The sequence below is a fragment of the Motacilla alba genome, chromosome 6, assembly GCF_015832195.1.
Source record: "Motacilla alba alba isolate MOTALB_02 chromosome 6, Motacilla_alba_V1.0_pri, whole genome shotgun sequence".
Taxonomy (NCBI): domain Eukaryota; kingdom Metazoa; phylum Chordata; class Aves; order Passeriformes; family Motacillidae; genus Motacilla; species Motacilla alba.
The window spans coordinates 7,155,127-7,181,879 of NC_052021.1; the positions used below are offsets into that span (position 1 = coordinate 7,155,127).

Consider the following 26,753-nt stretch of genomic DNA (forward strand, 5'->3'; position numbering starts at 1 on the left):
TCTCAGATGTCAGGATGCGTTTGCCATGTGCGCTTCCTGGGATCTTCCTGCTTGTTATTTGACTGGGTTTGGAAGCAGCCCCATAATTGGCACTGGGACATTTTGTGGTGTTCAACAGAGAGACAATATCACCATGAAAATTATTTTCACATGAAATTATTTCCTTTTCTGTTGTTGTTGTCTACTAACAAGCCCATTTCTTTTGGAGGATATTAAGTTACTGTTGCTTGCACTAGTCAAAGACACTAAAGACAGATATTACATAAAAATTATGGAAATGTATTGCTGGATGTCTTAACTAAATATTGATATTCTGATATATTTATGACTAAACCCCTTAAAAGTTCAAGTATTTAAACTCTCAAAGGTATGTTTTAAAAAGATACTTCTAAAAGGAAACCATTACAAATATGCATCAACTCTAAATATAAACTTCAACCATTTTGTTTGAATGTCAGAACACCAAAGGAGCTGAGCTCTTTGAAAACTGTTAAGTGTCTTCACATCTATATTTGCCTCTAGTTAAGGGTGACAAATGTCTGTGCTCTGGAGCTCATAGAACTGATACCCTCTATTAAGTATGGATGCACAAAGGATACATGTGTGAATTTTTATACTTGAAAATTTTCTCTGCTGTAAATATCATTAGATAATACTTACTGTCAACTCTGGGGTGGAAGATCTCACTCCAAGTTGAATTTCTATTTATTTTAAATACAGTTAATTTTAAAAAATCTTTAAATATATTTAAGAGAACATACTTAATTCTTCAATTATGTTTTGCAAAAGCAGGATATTGCAGATGGCAAATTTTAGCAGCACTTAAAAAATATTCCCTAAACAAGAAAAATATTGTGGGTTTTTTTTGTTTTTCTTGGTTTTTTTTTGTTTTTTTGTTTTTTTTTTTAATAGTCACAGAATAGTTAGGGTTGGAAGGGACCTCTGGAGACAATCCAGTCCAACCTGCCTGCCAAGGCAGGCTTGCCTGAGCAGGTGACACAGGAGTGTATCCAGGTGGGTTTGGAATGTCCCCCAGAGGGGACTCCATGACCTTCCTGGGCAACCTGTTCTGGTGCTCTGCCACCCCTCAACATGAGGAAGGAAGTTCTTCCTCATGTTGAGGTGGAACTTCTTGTGGTTTAGTTTATGGGCATTTCTACATATAATATTTTCATGGAAGGAATATTTATTCTTAGCAAAAGAACTTATTGTCAAGAAAATTGCAAGGCTCCCCTCTTTATGGGACACGTTGGAATTGCTCAGTCAGTACACAAGGGATTAGATTAACTACTGAGATGAATGCATTCTACTTCAGTTACTTCTTTCTGTTCTTCAAGGCCATTTCTATTAACAGAGCTCAGTGGAACAGCATCAAAATCTGAAATCAGATCAAGACACTGGTTCAAATCCCAAACTAAAATTTACATGTCATTTTCTCATTAGATACAAATATAAATTCTAGTGGCATTTCCCACCATCTCTGCAGCTAAATCACATTTAGTGACCCCAGGCATCTGAAATTAGAAGGAGCTTCTCTTGAGCACTCTCACATTGGTCACTGGCTGTTACACAGTTTGCTAAAGGGCAGGCCATCACTTCCACTGCAGTAGCTCATGTCATGGATAGTTCAGGGTGCTCTTAAGCAACCCTCGTTTTTATAAATTCAGAAACTATTTCATAAAGCAGGCGTGTTGTTAACTCTGCATTAATGACTGAGCTGTGAAAGCTGCTTCCAAAGGAGGGTATTTTTTAACCACCCACATCCGTGATAGAAACCCCCATAAGGGTGTGGGTTTATGAAATGCCATGAAATATTCTCAGTCAGTGGTGCTGTAAATATGGGCAAGAGCAAACCAGGGTTTGGGATTGGCTTGTCCTGCCGTGCTGATTCATGGAACTGATCCAGGATATCCAGCAGCAGTGAAGGCTCCCATGGGCTGCCCAGCATTTCCCTTCCCCTGCTGACACATAGGCCCATATCCCTCTTTGGATCAGGTATAAAACTGTCAACAAGAACTGTAATTTCATTTCAGTTTGGGTGGAAACCAGGCTGACTAGATTAGTCAGGCTCTTTCTGTTGTCTTCATGTCTGTGATTTTCAATCTGGAGAGCAGTTTATCTTTTCTGGTCTTTATCTGTAAGTGCTGTGGGCACTCCTTCATTAAGAGGTGGATTTGAGTTCCTCCCTCCCCCCCTTCCTCTTTAATATCTTTAGTCAAGTGTCAATGTATGTTGGTTACCATTGTTTTTTCTGGCTTGGGTAAATTTTCAGAGTGAAGCTGTACTTTTCCCCCTTAATAATATTGATATCTCAAGTATTTTTAAATGTTTCCTCTTCCACAAAAATTTAAACAATTGAAGCATCTTCTAACTTGCAGCAGAATTCTTCTGGTGGTGGTTGTATTTTGAATCGTTGCTATATTTCCCTGCAAATAAAGTGAAAAACCAACAGGGCAGTTTAAAGTTTTGATCTGTGATTTCAGCCTGGTCTTTAGCACTGATTGGTGCCCAGCACACCACTAAAAGCAGAAAGCCACACTTGTGTGCTAGCCTCTGTAGCAGTACCTTAATCAGAAATGGTGACTCCCATAAATATCATCTGCAGCAGTACCTTAGTGACAGCTGGTGACCCCTGTAAACATTTGGTCAGTTGTAGGGCTTGTCAGATGGCTCATTACCCATGCTAATCCTAGAGAATTTTTTCTTGCTGTGGAAGAGCTGCCAGGTATGGTTTTAATTCCTGGCCTTGAGAAATATTTCTGCAATGTGGTTTAAATATAATTTTGGGAGAAACTGCATTTTCTCTGAAATAATTTTTTCTTTATTTTTAGTGGACACCTTATGTTGATGCAGTATCATGTTTCTTTATAAAGGTTTTAACTTTTTTTTTCTGACTATTTCAACTCTGCTTCATGCTCATTTCTTTCTTACTGAACTATGCTATTTATGATTTTCTTTTTAGATAATCAGAAGGGATGCAAGTCTAGGAAGGCTCTTCTCACAGAGAGGTGATGTTACACCTCCCCCTCACACCTTTCTGTTCAGGGACTCCTAATCAGAGTTTGTTCTCTTTGAAATGATTTGTTGTGACTCAAGGGGGTCTGTCTGAAAGCTGTAGGAAACTGGGGCTACTGCAGCAGGTGATGGGGTTTTTGAAGGGAGAACATTTTGGGTTGGGTTTTGTTTTGTTTTTAGTGTATGCACCAATTCTGGGTGTTCCTGGGGCTATAGGTTAAGGTCTGTTCATCACTGGCTATATAAAATTTGAATGAAAGGTCTGTAGTACTTTATTGATTAATGTAAGCTGTAGGTCAACAGTTAATGTAGGTCAACAGTTTGAAGTTTTTCCTCATTTTCAAGGTCAGTATGTCCTCTTCCCCTGAAGCAGGGCTTGGCAGAAAAGGAGGGCTGGTTGTGGTCGTGGGTTCCAGGGAACAATGTCATCATGGCATGTAGGATAAGGGAGCCCTGGCAATGGACTTTATTTCTAATAAGTGAGAGGGAAGCCTGACTATTGCTTAAAAATTGACAACACTCTCAACAGTGATACTTGGAATGGTGAGAGAGAGTTTTGGATTAGGGAATTATCAAGAAGGGATAAAGGATTAGGGTATCACCTTTATACTAGGGAAAGAAATGCTCTTGCCTCTGTTCTATCCCTGCATGTGATACTGGTTGAGGCTACTGAGTTGGGAGCAAGCTGTTGGTAGTGAATATAACCAGGCAATGAACCAAAAGTCTGATGTGGGTTTTTGTTCTTTATATACTTATTTCACTACACTGAGCTAAGTTCTTAGATCATGTCATTCTTCACAGTTTAAAATTTGTTAGCATATTTCTGGATGTTCAAAAGAAATATCTTATGAGAGAGAGATGCAGAAGAATGAATCATCGTGGAGGTTTGACTGTATTGCAGAAAAGTAACACCCACAACGAGTTCCAGAAGGCAACTTATCATATTTTAAGTGTTTACAATATGTGTGTGTGTTTACACACACACAACATTTGTATACATACACACAAGTGAGTGATTCCTTATAATGCATTTTCACAAATATAACATGTATACATTCACATGTTTATACACAAGAACATGTGTTAAAACATTGCTAACTTAACCAACCTAAGCAAAGTCCCAACACTGGCATTGAGTACCAGGCTATGGTTTTATTCTTCAGGCCACAAAGTGCAGCTGCATCTGCAGGGGAAATTCCCTCACCCAAGCAGGTGAGAGCCTGAAATTGTGCAGCAGAGGATTGGGGCCAGCACAGTATTTAACTTTATCTCCTGCTTGCAGTTGTGGTGAGAGCCTTCTCCCAGGAAAGCCTGGTGACACCACACCTTGGTGCTAAGCTGTCAAAAAGAAGTTGGATGCAATCTGCCAAGCCCTAAGAAAATCAAAGAACCATTCCTTGTTCTATGTAATATTTACCCCATGCAGTTGTGGGGCTCTTTTCACAGATCAGTGTATAGACTCTGGTTGTAGATGTATAAAACTCCACTTACTGTTTTTCCTAGATAGTCCACAAGATGGTAGTGCACCAAAGCCATGTCTCTGTATATCATGCTGCATAAAAATTTTATCTAAAACTCATATCAGTTCACTGGCAATTCAGCACACAAAAAATAGATTGTGAGTTCAGCTAGGCTAAGTAATATATTTTGAAAGTAGATATGCTGGAATTTATCTGAGTAACTCCTATTAATGTTTGTCATGCTGTTAAATACATCAACTCAAAAGGCTCTGTGATCTCTGAGATGGATTTCTAGTCTATGCCTTTGGGAGAAAAGCTTACAGTTAAGAATTAAGCTTCAGGCACCTGATGGGACTTTGAGTATTTACTGCCTAATTTCACTTTTCTTGCTCTTGCACACTCTGTGTGTCAGAACTTTATTCAGTAAATATTTGTGTTGATAATATTTTTAATTGATTTCTGTTAATGTTCATAAAAGTATTAAATTTCAAAATATTCATCCAATTCCCTGATACCAAGATGGGTATGGAAGATTTCATAGGGAATAACTTTGCTAATTTCTGTTGACTGCAGCTTCCACTTGTTGGGGAAACACCATTGATCACTCTGTGTGCTTACAACTTGGTTTGTAAGCATTGTTGTTCTGGGGTGGAAGGAATGGATAGATGTAAGCCCCTCTGCTTTCTCTTGTTCTTCTACACACAGGACTGGTCCTGTGGCTGCTTCAGCTGATTCTGGCTTTCTCATGTGATTCCAGTGAAGTCAGCCAAGATTTTTCATGGGTGCTCTGGTTGTCCCGTGCCCAGTTCTGGCTGCTGTAATTGTGCTGCCCTGGTTTACAGATCCTCAGTGCAGCTCTCCTGACAGATCCATGCATGTGTCACTGGCTGGTGATTATGCTTTAGGCTGTCACTAGAATAAAGGAGCCAAATTCTTTTCTTCACAGTCTGTATCTCTTTGGTCTCGCAGGAAAACAAAGTTTGGTTGTTGAGACTGTTTACAGGTGGAGAAGGAGTCCTGTGATGCCAGGAATATTAGGAGAATAATTCCCAAATAATTAGAAATCCAGGTTACAGGTGCTCTCAGACTTGCAGCACTTCTGTCCCTTTTTGGGCCTCCACTAAGGGGCATTGAATTCTGTCTAACCTGGATATGGAGAGAAGGAATCCCATCTTATTAGAGACTGGAGTTGCTTTCTCCAGCAGCTTTGATTCAGGGAGAAGCACAGCCGTGGGTGATGTTGGTGTCAGTGGTCCTTGCTCTCAGCTTCCAGGCTGCCTCCATTGCTGAGCTGTCAAATCCAGCTGTCCCGCAGCAGCAGGTCCTACTGAGCCTTGCAAGAGTTCCCCTCTGGGGTGCTCACAGGCACTGCCTCCCTCTCAGCAACTTGCATTTATCTCAATTCCTCCAAGCAGCTGAGCTTGCAGATGTCCCCTGCAACAAGAGGAGGATTTGTATGGGTTGGACAGGGATATATGTGCTGCAGGGAAGCTTTTCCACACCCTTTCTTGGAGCTGCATGGGAGCAGCAAGAGGGGGGTGTGCTCCACAGGCCATTCAATGGCAGCAAGGTTTTAAGTCTTTGGAGTGCTGGAGTTGCAGGTTTGGGGAGATGAAATCTTAGTGATCCCAAAGCCTGTGGACATGCTGTTGAAAGGATGTAATGATTGCACATACTTCTAAACCTGCCAGAATGTTCATAATTTTTAGGAAAAAATCAGGAGATGGCTGATGGATAATGTAGCTGGTTAATAAATACCAGTTTGTCTCTCTAAATAGGTGATAGGTGGATTTAATGTCAATTTTGTAGATCAGGTTAGTGTCAGGTGTCAGATACTGTGTAAGCTTCCTTACATTTCTTTTTTGTTGGATGTTTTTCACTTTGACAAATCTATTAAACCATGTTTGGCTACAGCATTTGCCTGCCAAGTTTAGTTTTAAAGTAAAATCATTTTTTCCAGCAATTGAAGCATAAAATAGTCTTTAATGAAAATAGCAACAGACACTTAACTCTAGCCTTTCCAGCCAGATGTCACAATAATGTGAACCATCAAAGTGAAAAGTCATTTTTCACAGGTATCTTAAAATCAGTATTGACAGGAGGTAGTTGGTATGATGTGTAACTTCACCATGTCCTTTGTACAGCTTTTTGAAGACTGTGGTAAAACCAGGTTGGTTTTATAGGGATTTTTTTTTTTAATGAGCTTTGCTCCTAAACTGGGTGGCATTCCTTACTTTTGGTTAATTTGCAGTGCCAGCTAGAAGCATTTTGCTCATGTTGTTGTTCAGAGAGTCTGCCCCTGAGGTATATTTTGACATGCTTGACTCCCTTTGCTGCCTCTTCTTGCATGGCCCTGACTGTGTGCCTATGGTTCATCTGTGCCAGGTATGACACAACCCTTTGCAGCTCCCAGTGTGAACAGCATGTCCTAAAAGCAGCGTGATCCAAAAGGGGAGGAAATGTTCTGCTTGGGGCCAGGTTTTCAGTGGCTTTGTTGAAATCCAGTCTCGGCTCTTGCAGTGGTTTTGCAGAAGCATTCAGTATGTTCTTGACTGAAGACCTAGTTTTTTGGAGACTTTTGCCTCACTTTTATTCATTTATTCATTTACTTATTTCAAGGGGCCCAATGCTTGCCTTCTGATTCTAGGAGCTGTATTTTCATCTGCATGGTGAACAGGTGACCTGAAAATGCAAATACTCCATAGGACTGGAGTCAGTCTTTCTCATTATCATATGCATAAAACACAGTGGCAGTCACTGGGCTGCCTGCATTGTCACATGTGCCTTCTGCATGGATTTGTGCTTGTGCTAGAACTTTATCCCCTGCCAAAAAGAGGATGATAAATGATGCTTTGGGTTATTCACAACTTCCTTGAGGAAATATTTAAAATATGAGTAAAACATAAAGCTGTTGCTCATCCAAGTTGGGTGAGTTTGTTTTAATAATAAAGCAAGAAACCCAACCAAATATATTGCATTGAAATCTGAGCGGGAGAGAACTGGATTTATTCATTTATTGCTACAGTGCTCTTTTATGAAAAGAGTTTGAAATCCCAGTGATGAAAAGAACTTTATTTCTTGCTTTGATGAAGCAAATAAATCCTGAATTGGATTTATTAATTCCAAATACAGAGCTGAAATTTGCTGTGTCTTGTGATCCATGATGGTTGAAGTCAGGCTTGTGGGAAGGATTCATACTGGAGCAGGCTGAAGTGAAGCACATGGGTTTAAACAAATTGGAGTGGAATTGCAAGGTTCTCTTTTGCCCCTTAGGGAAGACCTAAGGTGTAATCTCAGCAGTAATCTCCTCAGTTATGCTGTTCTATGTTTTTCTAATAATTAGTCTCAGCCCACTTCCGTTTTCACGCTTGTTTTTTGTTGATTTGGGTTTTTTTAATTGGTATTGGTGTCAGGTAGCTTTTGCAATTATGAAAAGACAAGTCTCAAACTTGAAGAGAATGACTGGTCATTATGATAAAGCTGCAGCACCTTACCATAAGTCTCTGGAAGCAGCTCAGAATGAGTTTATGCTGAATCATCCAGAAATCAGATCCTTGTGAAGCAAGGAGATGGTTCATGGAATAGGGGCCAACATTTATCACTTTACCTTTGGAAATGCTTAAATTCCCTTTCTTTTAGACGTATTGTACCCTGCTGCCTCTTTGAGCAGATCATTGGGAAAGGCTTTTAAACTTTAAGGTGACTTTCCATCTGGGTTGTCTTTAACTGATGGTTTTAACAATACAGGCAAGTTTCAGCCCCTTACTGGGATGCTGCCAGACCCCTGGATGAGGGAATATCTTGTTGCTCTTGCCTCTGCCAAGCTGTTACTAGCTCCTGTTACGTCATTTCCAGAAACTCTAACTCAGTTTTGTCCTGAAATAAATGAGCATTCATTTGTCTGTTGCTCACCCTTTCTTCTGTAATGCCATTTGCAAATGGCTTTCTTTTCTTGGTGACATTTCTGGGAACATGCTTTTGGGCTTGCCCTGCCTTACTTTGTATCAGTTACTCAGCTATTGCTTCATTTGCCTCAGTAGAATGACTCCTGGTTTGTGCACCCATGGAGTAAGATCAGAATTGTGTCTTTTGTCCATAAAAGCATTTGAGGATTTCCAGTGATTTCAAATCCTTTGTGGAGTTTGACTACTATTGAGAAACACATTGTACTCTTGGGGAAAAGATGAAAATCAGTCAGTTAAATCAGAATTGAATAAAGCAGATGGAGTGTAAACATATATAACTCTTCTTTCCTGTGAGGCAAACTGGGCAAGATTGACACCTGTCTTCCTTCATCTGGTACATTTCAGCATTTGAACAGAGCCTTGGTGTTCTGGATTTCTTTACTTTGTTTAGTAACAACAGTTTAGAACATGCAGGTTGTTCCTTAATATGTCAGCTCACAGCCCAGCAGTATAATCAGAAGGGTGGGTAAATAACACTGGGAATAGTCTGGAAGAAGACAAAACAAAGTTATATTCCTTTGTGGACTCTTGAATTGAGAAGAGCTTCTGTTTCCGCACTGCCTCATGGTCCTGCTTACTAAAAGAATGTAAAATGAGAATGGGTCTAAAGAGTAGCAAAAGAATCACTTCTTGTGTGAGGGGAGATTAAATGGAGTAGATCTGTACAGCTTGAAGAGGAATGAATTAAGGGGAGTACGATAAAGGTGAATAAAATTGTGCCTGATGTGGAGAAAATGAGCAGGAATGAATCACTGGTGGTTTTCTACAGCTTAAAGGAAACAGCATTTCCATGTGCAGGGTACAGTTAAGTTGTGGGGCTTTCTGCTGTATGGGTGTGAATGCAGAAAGTCTCTGTGCTTCCAGCAGCAGCTCCTGCTTCCAGCCTTATCACCTGCTTATCTCTGTGTAGTCACATCTGTCACTTTGGAGCCACCAGCTGTCAGTTCACTCAACCCTTCACAAACACAGACCCTGAAAGTGCTGCTCAGACACCTGAGCCAAAGCCCTGCATCAGCTTCAGGCTTCCTTTCCCTGCAGAGTTCTGGAGGCTGCCATCCCTTGTAGACAAATGGAGGGTAAAATAGGAGTACCTGCTTTCTCATGCCCATGGTGGTCCTTCTCGATTTTTCCTGCAATGGGATCCTAGAGAAGTTTATCTTTATTACCTCTGGTCCTAGTCTTAGACCTGCCAGGTGCAACAAGTATACTCAGGTTTGTCTTTTCTGGCTTCCTGTTCTTCAACCCTGCTCTTGCTGGATTCTCTCCAGTAAAGCCAAAATCCCACCCCAGCCTCAAACCTGAGCTTTTTTTTTGCCTTTATTGTAGCTTATACACTTCAGGTTAAATAGAAATGGTAATTTCTACTTCAAAGGTAATTTTCAGAGAGGCAAAATTCTGTTTCAAGTCCCTGAACATAGTGTGGTCTCTTGGCCAGGCCTTTCAGAAGGGAAGAACACACTAGGTACAGGCATGGAGATGGAATTTAAACCATGTGAACTTGGCTCCTATTTCCTCTCTTGGAAAGGAATTTTGGACAAAAGTGCTATCTAGCTATTTCTTGCTCTCCCTTGATTTAAGGGTCTAGTTTATGCACAAAGAGCCCAGGCTTCAAAATTTGCTGCTCATCAAAACCATTTGTTGTGAAAATGATATAATTCAGCTAATTTCTTTTTTTTTTTTTTGTGATGTTGATAATGTTAATTGTCCAAATTTTTAAATTGTTCTCTGAAACCCCAATTCTTTTGGTCGCCAGATTTTTACATAAGGTTATAAAAACTGTCCAGAGAAGCATGGCTTTGGGAAATGTGTTTTTCCCTAGCAAATTATTTTTAATGCTAAGAAATATGAAAGAAACAGATGTATTTTGGTGCTTTGGAAATGAAAGTTCTGGAGAATTTTAGGTTTATGCTGCTGGGTCAGATTGCTGTAGTAAAAAACTGTGTCCTCCTCTATAGTTTTAAAACCAAAACCATCTAAGTACAATAATCTGATCAATACACTTGGGTGCTACTCACCACACCTGAGTCTATGAGTCTGATGTTTTCCTCAGCAGACTTGATAACAAAGGTGAAGAACATTTTTGATTTGTGCTTGGAGCTTAAAAAAGGAAAAAAAAAAATATATATATGGGTTTTTTTTTGGTAACTACAAGTTGTAATTGAAACTTCTTAAAATGGTTTTGATGTGTCAAACCATCACATAAAAAGCATCACAATAATGACACAGAAATCTATTATTATTTTCCTCTTGTGGGTCTGACAGGCAGAGATGTCTTACCAGTTCTGGTTGATAAATCCTTGCTTCATTTAACTTAATTTGTTGCACTTTTTGCTTCGCCTGTGTACTTTAGGCAGTAATTATCTCTGTTTCCACAGCTTCCATTTGGAGAGCAGTAGAACATGGAGGTAGTACCCTTTGTAGGTAGACTTAATTTTTCTTATCAGGTTCTTTGTATTATCTGGTAATATTGACTGTATCAGTAAATTGGGTTTTTCCTGTACAAGACAGATTGTACTATTCTGAATCTCCATAGGTTTTGACTTCAAAATCCCCTTTGGGCCTTTGCATTTTTATCATGATGTAAGTTTTTTTGATTTTTAAAAGCCTCAAGTACTAGAAGTTGTCCCACTGAGAGAATAAAGATCTGTCCAAAAGTCTGCCAACTGAAGGAGAACATTGAGGGCTTCAGCCTTACTCACTGTGATCTTTTCTAGATGCCTTGAATTTACCCAAGCACGAAATTGAAAATTATCTTCCTGTTTACCTATTACTGGGCTAATTAATTTTAAGTAAAATTTTAAAAGTGCAGGGATCTGTTATTCCACAAACTGTCTCCGATGTTGCTGTCACTGTGCTTTGTGGTGGGGTGATATTGAAGTACAGAGAAAAGCTTGTTCTTCCTACCTTTTACAACAAAATACCTACAATTTGCTGCAGTGCTTCTGCTCTTCAGTTAGTGTGTGTGTGTGCAATTTAACTCTAGTTTCCTGAGGAAATGTGAGACTGTGCAATCATAAAAGACATTGTCAGAGCCACAGGGAATGTGTCAGAGGACGTGACGCTGTGATGGTTCATGATGCGGGCAAGGACCAGGGAAGGGCTGGAAGGGGCTGGCAGGGACCTGTGGCAGGAGCCTGAAAGGAACAGTGGGGACCTAAAGCTGGTGTGCAGTGAGTGCTCTGGAGACACATCACCCACAGGGATATGGAAAATCAGACTTTATCAGCTCTGCTTGTCAGGGAGCAGCTTGTTTAAATTGGAGACTTTATGTGGGATTTTGGACAGTTTACCAGTGGTACAGGCGGAAAAAATTCACGTGCACATCAGACTGAGTGTGCCACTCATGGTGCAATGGTTTATTTTTTCTTAGGAATAAAAGGGTGTCCTTCAGAGAGATTTCTATTCATATCTTTCGTGTCCTGGCAGGACAGCCCCTACTCCAGGCAGCACGACAACAAACTGCCAGAGAGCTTTTCTTTTTTCCCGTGTACAGCAGTAGCCAGGCTTTGTCAGGGAGGTCAGGCTGTCCCAGAGCTGGCTCCAGCAGCATTCCAGGAACTGGCACACACTGGTGCTGTGGCAGCTGTTCTGCACTGAGGCTGGGCTGCTGAGACCTCATGTGCTGTAAAAACTAAAAAGGATAGACACATTTTGTAAAATTTTGGAGGGTGACACTATGTGTCTGGTGCTTAAAACAGGTGGGAATGAGACTGGAGGAGTCTGTAGGGTGGAAATCCAGCTGGAAGCAGTCCACAGCCATTCCTGACACTAGTTTGTACTGATGATAAATCTTGGCTGGCACTTTTAAGTTGTTGCAAGTGCTTCTCTTTCCCTTGACCTATCCTTGTGTGTGAACCCAGTCAGTTCACTGCAAAATGCATTAATATCTTACTAAGAAAGGTGCTTCAGTTCTGTGGGTGGGCTGTTGTAATACCCGTGTCATGGGGCAGAAGTTTCTGCCCTTTCCAGAAGAGGGAATGACAGCTCACACAGAGCACACTGCAGTGAGGGTGCTCTTCCTGCCTGTCCATCAGGAATGGAAATCTCTCATCTGATGCCCTTTTTTGTACCTTGGCTTTCTCCATGGGTGTTGTTGGTAGAACACTGATGAATGTTCCCTTCCTTTTTACCCAACTTTACATGCTTAACCAGACCTGTGGCTGGTGCTAATTTTCACTGCTTTGTTAACTCAGGGAAAACAGTTATAACTATGCTTAAAAACAGATGGCACCAGGCCTCCAGTAGAAGAGGAGGGAAGGGGAAGTGGTGGCAAAAGGCATGTTTTGTGCCCTGGTCTCAGTGCAAAATAGACTGTAACCTGCTACTTTTGTGAAGCAGAAATTAAATGGAGAACATAAAATTGCATCTCAATTTTTATTCTATTTATCAGGTCAATACTGCTAGTTTTTATTACTGCTGATAACTCTGCTATTTGTTTTGCATTGATGGCAGAAGGGGAGATGTCTTCATAACAATAGGGATTCCTGTCTGTGCTAGTCTGTCTGCAAATCTATAGGTTTCGTGGCTTGAAAGCAAATAGAAAATAACAAGATTACACCCTGCCTGCATTAGCAGCCCAGGGTTGGAGCTGTACAGTAGGGTTTTCTTCAGGTGCAAAGAGGGAGTGTGTGCCTTGTTGTGGGTGTGAGAGTACCAGCAGCATTTTGGATCTTTGAGTGCACTGGTGAGATCATGGTTATCATAAAGGCTGTTATCATGATGAGACAATTATTCAGCCTACGCAGTGGGAGCCTGTGAGAACTGGCTGATTCTGATTAGTGCTTTTTTTTTTTTTTCTCTGAATAGTATGTAAGTTTTTCATTTGCTATTCAGAAACGCAGTTCTTGTGATGCAGTCCAAAATTTGATTTTCATTGTCACTGTGTCTGTAGCCTCTGCCAAACTACACAGCTACTCAAACTGCATTTGTACTGGATTGTGGCCTCTATAACTTGAATATTTGTTAGTCTGTCTTTATACAGTCTGTGACTACCCTTCAGAATATACACTGTAACTTTAGAAAGCAGCTCTAGGCCTAAAAATAAATACTTTAAATTTTTTTGCTGCTTTTATAAGCTATGTGATATATGTTCAGAATAGATGCATTATCAATTACTCTGATTTCTCTAAATAGCTGTAATTTTATGAAGTGGTTTTGCAAGTTAATGCCAAAAATGTGGCAATTTCTCAAAAGAGTCCATATAAAGTCTTGATTTTGTGTGTGCTGTAAAACGGGGCATCTTAATGTGTAAGGAAAAAATGGTGCCTAGGACTCCTAGGATTATCAAATGCTTTGGATGGGGCTGGAATGGACCTTAAAGATCATCTTGCTCTGGCCCTTTTCATGGCAGGCACTGATATGAGGCTGGTGGGTTCCTTGTAGTTCCCTGGGTCTTCCTTTTGAAAAATGGGGGTTCTGCTTCCCTTTTTCCAGTCAGTGGAAGCTTTACCAGCCCATCACAAGTTCTTGAATATGCTGGATAATGCCTTAGGAAACTGAGCTGCCAGTTCCCTCAGGACCTGCAGTCGCATCTCACCAGGTCCCGTGGAGTTGTGCTCCTTCAGGTTCCTCTGATGGTCCAGACGAGGTCTTCTCCTGCAGGGGCAGCCCCTCATTCTCCCAGTCCCTGCCTCTGCCTCCTGGGACTTGTGCAGTGCAGCTGGAGCATTTGCTGGTGAAGGCTGAGGCAAAACCTTGTTGAGTACCTCAGTCTTCTCCATGCCCTGGGTAACCTGGTTTCCTGTTTCCTTCCAGAGAAGGCCCACATTTTCCTAAATCTTCCTTTCATCACCAACATACCTATGGAGGCTTTTCCTGTTGCACTTGATGTTCCTGGCCAGGCTTAATTCTATCAGGCCTTTACATTTCCTAACTTGATCCCTGGCTGCTTGGACAATTTCTCTGTATCCTTCCTAGGCCACAGAGAACAATTTCTCTGTATCCTTCCAGTCCTTGCTTCCATCCTATCTAGATTTCGTTTTTATGTTTGAGTTAATCCAGGAACTCCTTGTTCATCCACTCAGACCTGCTGGTGTTTTTACCTGGCTTCCTCTTGTTGGATGCATGGCTTCTGTGCTTGGAGGAGGTGATCCTTGAATATCAACCAGCTTTCCTGGGTCCTTTTTCCCTCTGGAGGCTTTGTCCCACAGTGCTCTACCAGGCAGATCCCTGAAGAGGCCAAAGCCTCTTCTCCAAAGCTTGCTGTGCTCATCCTCACTGGCCTAAAGATCTTCAAGTGCATTTTCTTTAGAGTTCATTTATGTGCCTGTAATTTAGAGCAGACTTCTCAGTCTACTCTGTGGTTCTATATGGTTTAATTTAATTAATTCCTCTTTACTTTTAGACTTATGGAATAAAAGTAGATTTTTAAAATTCTATTTTTGATACGTAGAGAAACACCTTTTTAAGACTTTCAAACTGGCCAGAATATTTCAAACCCATCACTGTTCTCCTTTGATTTGGATCTTCATTTGGAACTCTGTTTCTGATAATGTAAAGCAGCTAATGGTCATAGATTTTTACATTAAGAAAATATATTTCTAACTGCCAACCTTACTAAAGTATACAGCACTGAAATCAATAAAATAGTTTTGTTCTGTCTCAGTGAGGCTGAATTAAGAACAGACTTTTGGAAGCTGGGATAGCTCTTGGTACAGTGCTCATAGGATGGTCACAAGCAGCACACATGTAAGAATGACCAAGTGGATCCTAATATGTGTTTTACAAAGGAGAGTTATAAAGTTTCCATTCTGGTCCCTTACGTGCTGTTTCAGGGTTCCCTTAGTGTAAAAAAAATCTCATAGTATCTCACCCAAATGTGGTTGCTGCAATTGAAACTTTCTACTCCTACTACTCTCCATAGTAATGGTGGAGAACAGACAATTTTCTTCTGCTTTTTGTCAGGTTTTGATGGACTTGAGGACTGTTGCCATGTTCCATCAGCTATCTTTTCTTCAGGAAAAAAGAGGATGTGTTTTACAGACTTCTGATTGCTCTTGTTCTTTCCCAAATATTCATATCTTCCTGGCAGCAGGATGGCAGAAGTCAGTCACAGTATACCTGTGGCTTTGCAAATACTAAATGGGAGAGAAAGGTGATTTCACTGTGCAGCCTGTCCCTTCTGCACTCTACTCTGCTGCTTGTCTGTTATCCTGTGTTGAACCTGTGAGGTTTTATACCCTGCAGACAATGCTGAAGAACAGTCCTTACTTGTCTAGCCTGTGGAGGAAAAAAAAAACCAACCAAAAACCAACCTTCCTTATTTTCATTGAAATTCATCTGTTTTGGTTGGGTTCTTTACCCCCACACCGTTCCTCTGGTCTTACTTATCATTTTGGTCTAAAGTTTCACTCTTTGACATGCACGTGCTTCTTGTAGTTTCACGTTTGCATCGGTAATAAACTTTTCTAATTGCCCAAATCATTAATAAAACATTGGAGAGAAGCAAATGCAGGACAGACTCTTGCAGAACATCCATCCTTTTTGACAATGAATGTTAATACCTTGTTCCTGAGTTCAATCACCAGATCCTTCTTGGATTAATCTAACAATCTTTTCATCAACACCATGTTCCTTGCCTTGCTTTTGAGAATGTCAGGTACAAGTATTGCTCTTCTCCAGTCTCCAATGCCTGTCACCTTTACATGAAATAAAATTAATTTAATTTTATACAGTTTCCTCTTGACAAATCCAGATTGATTGCAGTTCCTCCCAATAACTTCCAGATGGTGACAGATTCAGACACAGGAGATCTCTAAGACTGGAAGTTCGACCAGACCAGTGTACAATTTTATTATCTCCTCTTTTTTTGAGTTTTCTTTCCCCACTCTGTTCTTTCAAGTTTAGTACTAATTTGGTCTTCAACAGTGTTTTGCTATCCTGCCTGTTTTCCAGGAAGTCTCAAAAAAAAAACCCAAAACCAAACCCAGAACATCAAAAAACTGTAGTGGTTGGAATTTTATGTTAAGCCTATATAATTCCCATGTCCTAGCATGAACTGCATGGAGTTATTGTTGTGTACCTTTGTTGTTAGTACTCATTTTAGACCTCTTGGAGCTGTTCTGGCAACAGTCCTTTTATGTTTTCTTCTGATCTGCTTTGTGAAGTATTGATTATTTAAAGTTTAGGTCCGTTAAACATTTTAGCCAGAATTTATTCTATCTTTAAAAAGGGAACAAAGCCTTTATCCCTGAACAGAATTTCCATGCAACATTCCTCCTTCTCAGCCCCTCCCCAAACTGATTTAAAACAAAACAAATCACAGAAACAGAAAATTTAAAGATTCTAAAAAATTGAAAAAGAGTAGTTTTTAATGTTGGTTTGCCTCCAATCATCTGAGTTTGCCTGATCTGGAGGGGAAAAGGAAAAGCCAAGAGGGCTGTGAGGGGAGAGAGGCAAATGAGCAGGGTTCAGTGCTGGCTGCTATTTGTCTTTGCTCAGAGTGTATGGATATGCAAGTCCAAAGCTATTTATTACTAACCACAGATTCAGGGAAGCATTCAGGGTTGTTTTCTGAAGAAGAGCAATTTCAGAGTTAAAGCAATAAATTCTTCCCATCTCCAGCTGACAACTTTTTCCTAGAAATTTAGTGCCTGAAATAGGACACAGTGTTCCAGATGAGACCTGAGCAGAGCTGTGGAGGAGAGAGAGATTTCTTTCCTGTGTCTTCCAGGCTGTTACTTTTGTGTTTACATCCCCAGTGCCTAAACTTGTGTTGATGTATGTTGTTTGCCATGCCATACAAACAAAACAGCTCCCCTCCAACTTCATCCTCTGCTGTTTGCAGTCACTCCCTCTAAAGCAGGAGGGCTACATTCCCTCCCACCCCTGTGTAGTGTGTGTTCAGCTCACAGGCAGATCTGGGCAGGAATTGCCACATTCTGTTGTTCTGAATAGGGCACTAACATTACCTGGGCTTTCAGGCATCCCATCAATGCTCCTTTTCTGTGATAATTATAATTGTTATACAGCTAAGTGGGTTTTTTCTTATGCCCACTTGCTCTTGCTAGGCCAAGAAAGAGCTTGGCCTCCTATGAATATTAATAGCTTTATGTGAAATTTATGAAGAAACAAAATTTCTGACTTTATTTAGTGGCAGTGATTTTTATTTAATTTTTTAAATAAATTTTTCATAGTTACCCTTCTTGCTCCAAGGGCTTCTTACAGCAGGATTTTAGTATCAAAGTACTAATAGCTGGACTTTGTTGTTTTGTTTGGGGTTTTTAGGTTTTGGTTGGGTTTTTGTGGGTTTTTTTGTTTTTTTGTGGTTTTTTTGAGGTAAAATATACATCTCTGTTAAGTACCCTGAGGGGGGTTTTATAATACTGGTTGTTATTTTAAAGAAACTGAGAATTTTCACATAGATTTCCTTCAAGCATAACCTTGTAGATTTTATGACTGGCATATGAATTTACTTGAGAGAAAGTGAGAAAAATGTCATCTGAAAAACTTGCATTTGATACCTTTCTGCCTCTTGTTACTGATTGCTAATGATTCTGCTTTTTTGCATTTTTTCCCCCCATAAAAGTCAACTTACTGCTGCATGGAGCGTGCAGAACACTTAAAGCACTAAAATCTCACTCAGGCAGCATGTTGAGATTTTAATGATTCCATGACTTAATTATGGAGACAGTCCTTTGGGAATGAGGCAAAGATGGTCATTTCAACATAGGAAAAGGAATAATGAATAATTAAAGAATCTAATTAAATGAGTTTCTTATGCTGGAGTGGGTGGGAGGTTTCTTTTTTGCTTTTATATTTTCATTTCAAATGCTTCCTAAAAGGTTAAGAAATTGTGTGTATACTGGGCAGGGGCTAGTGCCTTCACTGAAAATTCTGCACTCAGTTTGGCTAAAGTGGCAAGTCTGCAATGCAAGTCAGAGTGAGTAAATATGTCCTTGCTGAGGGAGCCTTGGTCCAGCACAAAATGTGGCAGTGATCAGGGAGAAGCTGCAGCTCTCCTCCTTGGCTTGTGTGTACCTGTTTTCCTTGTCTTGGGAATATTGCTTGCTAGTTGTAGATTTTTTTGTGCATCCAAGTAGTGCAGGGAAATTTAAAAGGAAAAAAAAACAAAACACCAACCCTACAAACAAGCCAAAGACCCTTTTTTCTTCCTTTCTTATAATTTCTGTGCTTTTGCACCACAGAAGTTCAACAAAAAAGTTATACAGCTGGAAGTCTTGGGGCAAGTGGGAAATGCTGGCAGCTTCAAAGAGCCTTTCCTGCGACCTTTGCAGATGGGTCCTTTGTTACACTTGCTCAGCAACTTTTTATTTCAAAATAAAACAAGTAAGCTGCTCGTAATGTGCAGAGCTTGACAACAGGAAAATATGCGGGCACTGGGTCACTCAGTGCACTCCCTACTGTTGGCAGTGGGTGGGGGGAATAACCCGTTTCAGAAGGTGATGAAGTGCTGCCTTTGTCCAAAGTTAAAAGTGCTTTTCCTTTTGGGGCTGTGTCGTGGTAGGGAAGGTTAAATGATATTTTCATGATCGCAGTATCTTGCTAAAGCAGAGAGGCCCCCTACCCTGGATACACATTGTGCAGTCATTTATGGAAAAGCTCACTTGCCTTCTAGCCTAAAGTATATAGTTCTGACTCAAACATAACAGAAATCAAAGAATACTAATTAAAGGGTACTGGGAAATTATCTACTAACTACAGCAAAGGTGTTGCATCTATTTGTGACTGATGCCATCCCCCTCTGTTTGCTAGCTTCATTTGCCGAAGCACATTCCCTTCCTGGCACCTTTGCAGGTGCTGCAGTGGTTTTTAATAAAAGCTTTTTGTGCAGCTTTTATTATCATGAGACTGCTACTGCTCCAAAAAAGAGACAGCAGGCGGGGGGACTTGATGCTGAGAAACTTGAAATACCACAAAGACATTTTCTGCTGCTGTTTTGGGTTATTTTTAAACCACTCTGAGACAGGGAGTTTTCCATCTGAGATGAGCAGGGAATAATTCATCTTGTGTCTGTTTGGGGACTGGATGACCTGGCAGAGGAGCTTCTGAGAGCCGCCTCCTTGATACCTGCTCTCCTTATATTGGAGGAAACCCCAGCTCGGGCTCAGTGTTCGCTGGATGTGTGAGCAGATTGCTTTCATGTGTTGGAGCAGAAGTTAACAGATGCAGCAGTGATTAATTGACCACTCAGGGTGAAGTTTGTAGCTGAATCATAAAATCCTGATGAATGGCATTTTGTGTTTCTTTTTTTGGAGCTCACCAGGATGGGATTGATCCTCCTATCATATCACAGTGTTCAAGTTCTGCGTGTGGGAGTGCAAAACTGATAGCAAACCTGCTTTTGCACTTATTCCTATATATACAGGGGTAGCTTTTCCTGTCTCTGTTGGTGTCATTTGCAGACACATCTAACTAAATTTCCAGATCAAAACTCAGTTTGGTTCCCTGTAGCACCATTCCACTGACCTCCTGGTCACCCTGCTGTGGCTTGCAGTACCTAGGAGATCATGGTGAACTGGGCAGAGAGAAATGTTGAAAGTAGGAGGTTAATACTCTGAAGTTAATATTCTGAAAATACAGTTTCAGAACACCATTGAGTAGTTCCAAGTGAGGATTGAAAATTATGTCACTGTGACCTAGTGTCAGTTTGGGCTATAAGTTCTGCCCCTTAAGATGTGTGAAACCAGCTTAATGCCATTTCCTAGTGATCTCTGTCAGCCTCCCTAAAACACTGACACTCTGCATGAGAGTTTCAGTCCAGGCTGTAGTGTGGTGTTTGAATTGCAGGGAAAAAAGGTAGAGAAATGATTTTTTAAGAGTGCGTGCTTGTTGCACTTTCACTGGTTCCCTATAAATATAGGGTTTTAGCAATATTATTCTTGGCAGAGGACAAATGGGAAGAAAGTTTTTGGTGTGTTTGCTCTGCAACCATTTAGAGGTTTATATATAATGTACAAAACTCTTACCAGTGTTTCTTGCATTGGATAAATTTCCTGGGCTGCTCAGCAGTTCCATCCACCAACCCCCACAAAATCCGTCTTGCAATTAGTGTGCCTCTATAAATAAGATACATCAGTACCTTTTCCTTAGTTGGTCGTGAGTCAGAGATGAAACTCTTTACACCATCTTCGCAGAAGAGTTACTATTCATTTGTCACTGTGAGCTCCCTTCCTCGGTGTAGGCCTCAAACAAAATCACCCAGTTTTGAAGGTCAGGGTTGGTGATCTCCAGTCCTGGGTGCTCTTCAGTCTGAAGTCCTTTCTCCTCTGCTGGTGCATGAGCACCTTCTTCCCCTCTCCCAATTTGTTTATAGGAGGATTCATCATGCTTGCATGGTGGTCTGGGACAGCTGAAGATTTATTTTCCCATTTCCCCTGCCCCGAACCCATGGGCTGAGGGAGCCTTGAGTCAGCTTTTGAGCTGTCCAGTTTTACCATGCAAGTCTTCAGGGCAAGCAAGTACCTGTAGTAGTTTTCTTTAAAAGTCATGCCTCCAGCCTGAAGTTAAAATTCACAAACTTGTCAGCCATCCTCATACTCCAAGTAAGCTGGACCACAGGAGGTGTAATTTCATCAGTTTTGCCAAAATGTGTCATCCTTGCACAGAGAAATAGTAATTTTGCACTTCATTCTACGAGCTTAGAAGAGGGTGCTGCTTTGATCTTGTTTCAGTTCAGAAGGCAGGTGATGTGTCTGGGGAGGGCTTAGTGAAAAGCATATTCCATTATTGTTTTCTGTGTGGGTGTTTTGGGGTGGTTTTTTGAGGGGTTTTGGGGTGGTTTGGTTTAGTTTTGGGTTTTTTTATGGTTTGTTTGGCTGTGGGTTTTTGTTTGTTTGCTTGTTTTTGTTTTACAATTGTTACAATTTCTAGTTAAATTTCCAGTAGGAAATTTAAGAAGGGTCATTTAAGAAGTACTAAGCCTCTGGCCTTTATCACTGCATCCCTGAATTAGTTTCATTTCCAAAGCATTTTTAAGCTCTTGTGCCCTAAAGAAGTCAAATAAGAAACAGAACATAATTCAGTACCATTCCAAATTTTTATACTGTAAATTCAAAGGAAGTAAGGGGTTAGCACTGTAAACATGGTGTACAAAATGCAATTTAAGTATTTTCCTGATTTTTAGTGTAGTGCATACATCCCTTTCTGACTGTCAAGTTTCCTCTTTTTTATTTGGGATTGGTATTGTCAAAATAGAATTCTGCTAGAAGAAGCAGGTGGTGGGAGAAACTCAATGCAACACAAAAGAGCCAAACAAGCTTTAGCCTTTCTTCTTTTCCATTCATTTGCTGCTTAATGACCTTGATCTTCTGCATGTTTGGAGACGGGTCCGTCCTACCCTGGACATCGAATGTGAGAAAAGGAGCTAAAAAGTATAACTAGATGCTAAATAAGCTTTTAGTCTTGTTTGGTTTTGTTTGTTTGATTTGGAGACACAAGGCCTGCTAGTCTAACTAATGAGCAGATGAATCAAAAGACTCATGAGAATGGGTTAACCATAAAAAACTTTTTCACAATTTTTTTAATATCTTTTGCCTAGTCTTCTCACCAAATGTTACTTTCATTAATTGTTTTGGTTTTTTGTTTGTTTGTTTGTTTTTTATTTCTAGTAGGTCTTGTTCTTCTTTTGTTTTTCTCATTTCCATTGCTTTGCATTGATTACTCAACGTAATCCAAAACAGGGCAATAGTGGCATTTGTTCTGTACCAGAAAACTCAGAAATTAGGAATATAAGAGTAGCCTAATAAGAATTGGGTTTACTTCTCTCCATGTGTTTTCCTTTCCTTTGCTCTCTGCTATTTCTAGTCCACCTATAATGCTCTTTTCATCTTTGGGGAAATGTAACATACTTTGTTTGCTGGTAGAAGCTGTCAGAGTGACCACCTAGCATTGTGTGTGATTAGAAGCCTTTTTGGATCCATAGTGATCTGAGGAGTGTGAATGTTGAATGTTTCTGTGGTGTTCCATCTTACCTAAAACCCCTAAGATTTTCATAAATCTGTTTTTTGGCATTTTCTCAGTAAGCTAATCTTTTCATAAGTGTCTCATCTTTTTTTTTTTTTTTTCCTTAGTGCTGTCTAACTTGTTTTTAAAAAACTGTAAAAATGATAGTGCTATCTTCACTCTATAAGCTGCTGACCAATTAATGAATTTACACAAGTAATTAGATTGTGAACACCTTTTCCTCCTATAATTTTTTGTGGTTTTTTTTTTCCAAATCCATCTCAATGTTATATGCCAATGCTGTTTTGCAGTCTCTTCAATCTAGTTTTAGCAGTGGGACTAGCATCTTAAACTAAACCAAATGGCACACTTTCCAGTTGATAAAATCACTTCCTGACATTATTTTGTGACTTTGTGAGTAGATGAAGCTAAGTAGACATTATCCTTGTGCTAACAGAAAGTGTAAATTTCCCATTGTTCAAGTAAGATACAGTTTATCATTCTTTATCAGGACCCTATGGATTGTGCTGAAACACTCATTGGCATTTCATTAACTCTGTAATTAAGGGTGAAATCAAATAGCTTAATTATTTTACTGAAGTCTGAAAAGAAGCACTTAATGAAGATTTCCAGTACCCAATTCCCTTGAAGTGAGTTATGACACATCTGGCATGAAAACCTTCACACTTCACCCAGCTTTCATCTGGCAGTGCCCTGTTACCTTCCAGTGAATGGTGCCACTTCACCATTTCCCCAAAAGCAGGAGTTGTACATACACAGTTGCTTTTCCACAGGAGTCTGAGTCTTTTGCTCACACTTTTCTTGTAACCTCCTTTCTGTTGGAGGCTATCCCAGCCTACAAGTTATAAGGGATCTTTCTTTTCTTATGTTGATTTTTTTTAATCATAGCTAAAAGATAATTTCTCAGAACCATAGCTTGAAAAGGCATTTTTCTCTTTCTGAAATCTAATTCTGGAGGAGTTTGGACTCTGTAGTTCAAGCAGGGATTGTAATCCACATAATAAAAACATCTGCATGTTATGTCCAATTGATTAATTAGCTGAAAAGATCCTTGGGATGAAGCAGTCTTGGCTGACAGATAAAATCCTCCAATTTATGCATATCTCAAGGGATTGGGTGAGTTCACTTATTATCCTCATTTCTTAGCATTTTTTTCTCATTAATAAAAGCTTGGGCTGCTTTCTACCTGCATAGAACTCAACCTGTGCGTAGGGTGGCACTTGGGCATTGAAGTTGGATGTGTGCATGTTGTTCTCTGTGCCAGCATTTTTAAAAGTGTGCTTCAAGTATTTTAAACACCTAACACTTGATAATGCATTATTTGTATTTTCATTTAATGAGGTTATTTAGGCATAAATTACAGGCTTGTATGGTTAAAAGGCTTATAGGACGTCACAGGATTAGCCAGCAAGCGGTGAATGACAGCAGCATTCACTTCAGCTGTGGCTCAAATAAAGTTGGTTTCCTAAGGCAAAGACTCATGAGTCTTTCAAATCCAGATGGAAATATGCTGGGAATAAGAGGGATCCAACTCTATTGAATTTTGTTGAAACCACTTTCAGTTCTGGTTCTGCTGTATTTTCTAAGCACTTCCATGCTAATAACTGCATCCTGTCAGACAGGGGAACTAATGTCAACTTTATTTTACAAAGATCTGAACTTTCAAGAGGATAACTGCCAAGGTCATGCAGGCAGCTTGTAGGCTAGAAATTAAACTTTTGTGTGCCTTTTCTTTGCCTTTTTTATTTTTTTGATAGGGACAATGCAGGCTTCCATTTTCCACCAAATCTTGAGATCACTGTCGTTGTTGATGTACTTTCTTCAGCCCCCATGAATCAGCAGCCTGGCCAGCTCCTCTCTCTGGTAGGGCTCTGGTAGTGCCAGAGCAGAGTCCCCTCACTGCTGCCCTGGGCTTCCTTGAAGAGCTGGGCCAAATCCAAAATCCAGGTGCCTGCCTGAGCGTGGCTTTTGACAGCTTGCAGTGGTGCCCTGCAGTTCAAAGCATGCTCTGGGCATCCTTGGGGTGTACTCTTTGTATCTTTAGGGACGTGTTTATTCAGGTCTCTATAGAACATAGAGAAGTGGGAGTTGACTGCTTCTGGTTCCAATCTAGGCATTGCCCAAGTGCAGCTTTCCTCTTCCCACAGCTTTCCAAAGGCAGCATTTTGGGAGGCTTCAGAAGTCTTTCAGTGGTGGAGGGGGAGTGTGGAGAGTCACATGGTGGTGTGTCGCTACAGGAGCTTTGCATGCACACAGAAAACCTGGTTTTACTGCACCAGGAAGAAAAATCCCTAAGGTCACACAGCTGTGGCCTCCATCCTGGAGCATTTCTTAAGAATCACTCCAAAATAAACAACTTTTTAAACCTGGTTTGTTGGCTTGTGAACAGGAGACAAACAGTGCACTGTGTGCTGCCCTTTGGACAACATATGATGTGTTCAAAGTAGTTTCTGTTTTGGAGACTTAAAAGATTATTTTTCTTTTAGCCATGTTATGTGAAAACTAAAGCATGGGGCTTGCTGGGCCTCAGCAACCAGAATTCAAGAAATGTCTTTCAAGTTCGGGGGAAGAATATTCACAAATGTGTGAGACATCTTGGGATTTTATGCTGCCCTGAGAAGATTCAGCGTGATTTGGCTAATTGCTCTTCAAATTTAAATTTAACTTAATTTTTACAAAAGATTCTGTTTTTTTCTTTCTGGAAAGAAATGCTAATACCATCTAAAATACACTGGTTTTGCTCAGAGAGACTTTTAGGTTTTATCTGAAAGAAATCAGACTCCTTTAAAACACTGATCTTCATTACAGTGAAGCATGCTGCTAGGAATACTGGGAAAGGTTAAAAACAGCAGTCTTGAGGCAAACTGCTGATTGTTCATATTTGTGCAGAAAAAAATATGGTTCCTTATTTACTAGATGCTTGCTCTGTGTTCATCCTAGTAAAAGATCCTCCTGCAGGCCTTAATACTGCTGCTATTTTACCTCCCCTAATGAATATTCAAAAGCTGCAGTCATTGAGGACTCAGGTGGCAAAAATAGTAAGATGATTGAAGCAAGCCTTGACATAAAAGCCTAAAAGTACATTTCCAACTACATGGAAATAATGCCGATTTCCCTTTCTGACCACGTAAATGAACAGTGCCAGAAAATCTCCCATGAATTAAATGCCTGTTTCACACACCAGTGTGATTGCATCTTTCTCTCTGTATGATGTGTTGTAATAAGTATGTTTAAAAAAAAAAAAGAAGAAAAAAATACAACAGGGCTTTCTGTAATCCTCTGTCACAAAATGTATTGGAATTGAAAAATCGGTATAAAGGACACACTGTTAAGATATGGCAATGCATGCATTGTTTTCTACATAATGCAGTCAGAGTCTCCATGGTAAAAAGAAATTTTTATTTTATTTTTTTTGTCACCATCAGCAGTTAACCTAAAGTAGGAGCTGCTCCATTTCATTATAGGTTAAATGGCTTACTATACAAAACTAGCTGAGAGACGTACAGTGCTAACACTGCATTTTTTTAGTAGGTTTTAAAAACGTGCTTGAAGATCAGTGAAGAAAAAACAATGCAGCATATGTTATTGTTCTGGAATTTTTTTAATAGAAAGCGCTCCTTTCCAGCATTCCCCCTTCAGTGGAGTCACTTAGACACTTCCAGCTGGTGGCAGGGGATACAGCCATAATACAGCTTTCTCTGTCCCAGCTGTCTTTTTCATTACGTTAAATGCATTACGATGGCTGCACTGCTTTGCAAAGGCTCAGGTGCAGAAAGGTATAGGAAGAAATCTGCAACTATGTGTTTTTGTAGTGACTGCAAGCTTCTGCGAGATCTCTGAATCCTGAATGTGTTCCTGGCTCTGGTCACAGATCTCCTTCCAATCACTGGAACATTTGCTGTAAGGGCTGGCTAAAGGTGCCCGAGGAAATCACCTTTTACAAGGGAGCATTGTTGTAAAGGATTTTTAATGCATTATGGCTCACGCAGCATCACAGTTAAAGAAAAACAGGGATTTAGAAATAAATGCTGAGGAAGAAACTGAGAAAAAAAGAAAACACAGGAAAAGATCCCGGGATCGGAAGAAAAAGGTATCTAGATCTGTGCCAAATTCTGAACAGGGATTCTTTTGTTTTAATTTTCTTACCTTGCAATTGAAGTATTAAAAGCTTGTTCTTGCCTGTAACTTGGTAGCTGTCGGAGTAATTTGTTAACATTGTAAAATAGCATTTGTAACCACGGCTGTGGGGTTTGCAAAGCAATTGAATGTTTAATTGGATATTAGTTGATTGCAGTGATGATGCAGAAGGTGTGCATTCGTTTCCCACTTATGTTACTGTGATATGCAAACTGTCTGTGACTTGAAAATAGTTTGTAACCATCATGTGGGG

General features: G+C 40.2%; 1 protein-coding gene across 43 annotated transcripts in view; it reads left to right on the forward strand.

Moving 5' to 3' along the window:
- ANK3 (ankyrin 3) overlaps positions 1-26,753 on the forward strand; it is a 339,367-nt gene that overhangs the window by 121,152 nt on the left and 191,462 nt on the right. For 9 of the 43 annotated variants that reach the window (XM_038140084.1, XM_038140086.1, XM_038140072.1 and 6 more), the window contains exon 1: positions 17,684-26,453. The exons of 4 other annotated variants lie outside the window; for them this stretch is intronic. In XM_038140084.1, the coding sequence (XP_037996012.1) occupies positions 26,340-26,453 (114 nt within the window). In that variant the 5' untranslated portion in view covers positions 17,684-26,339. Of the gene's footprint in view, positions 1-927; positions 26,454-26,753 lie in introns of those variants that run through there. 30 more of the 43 variants (XM_038140071.1, XM_038140076.1, XM_038140088.1 and 27 more) reach the window with 14 other exon arrangements.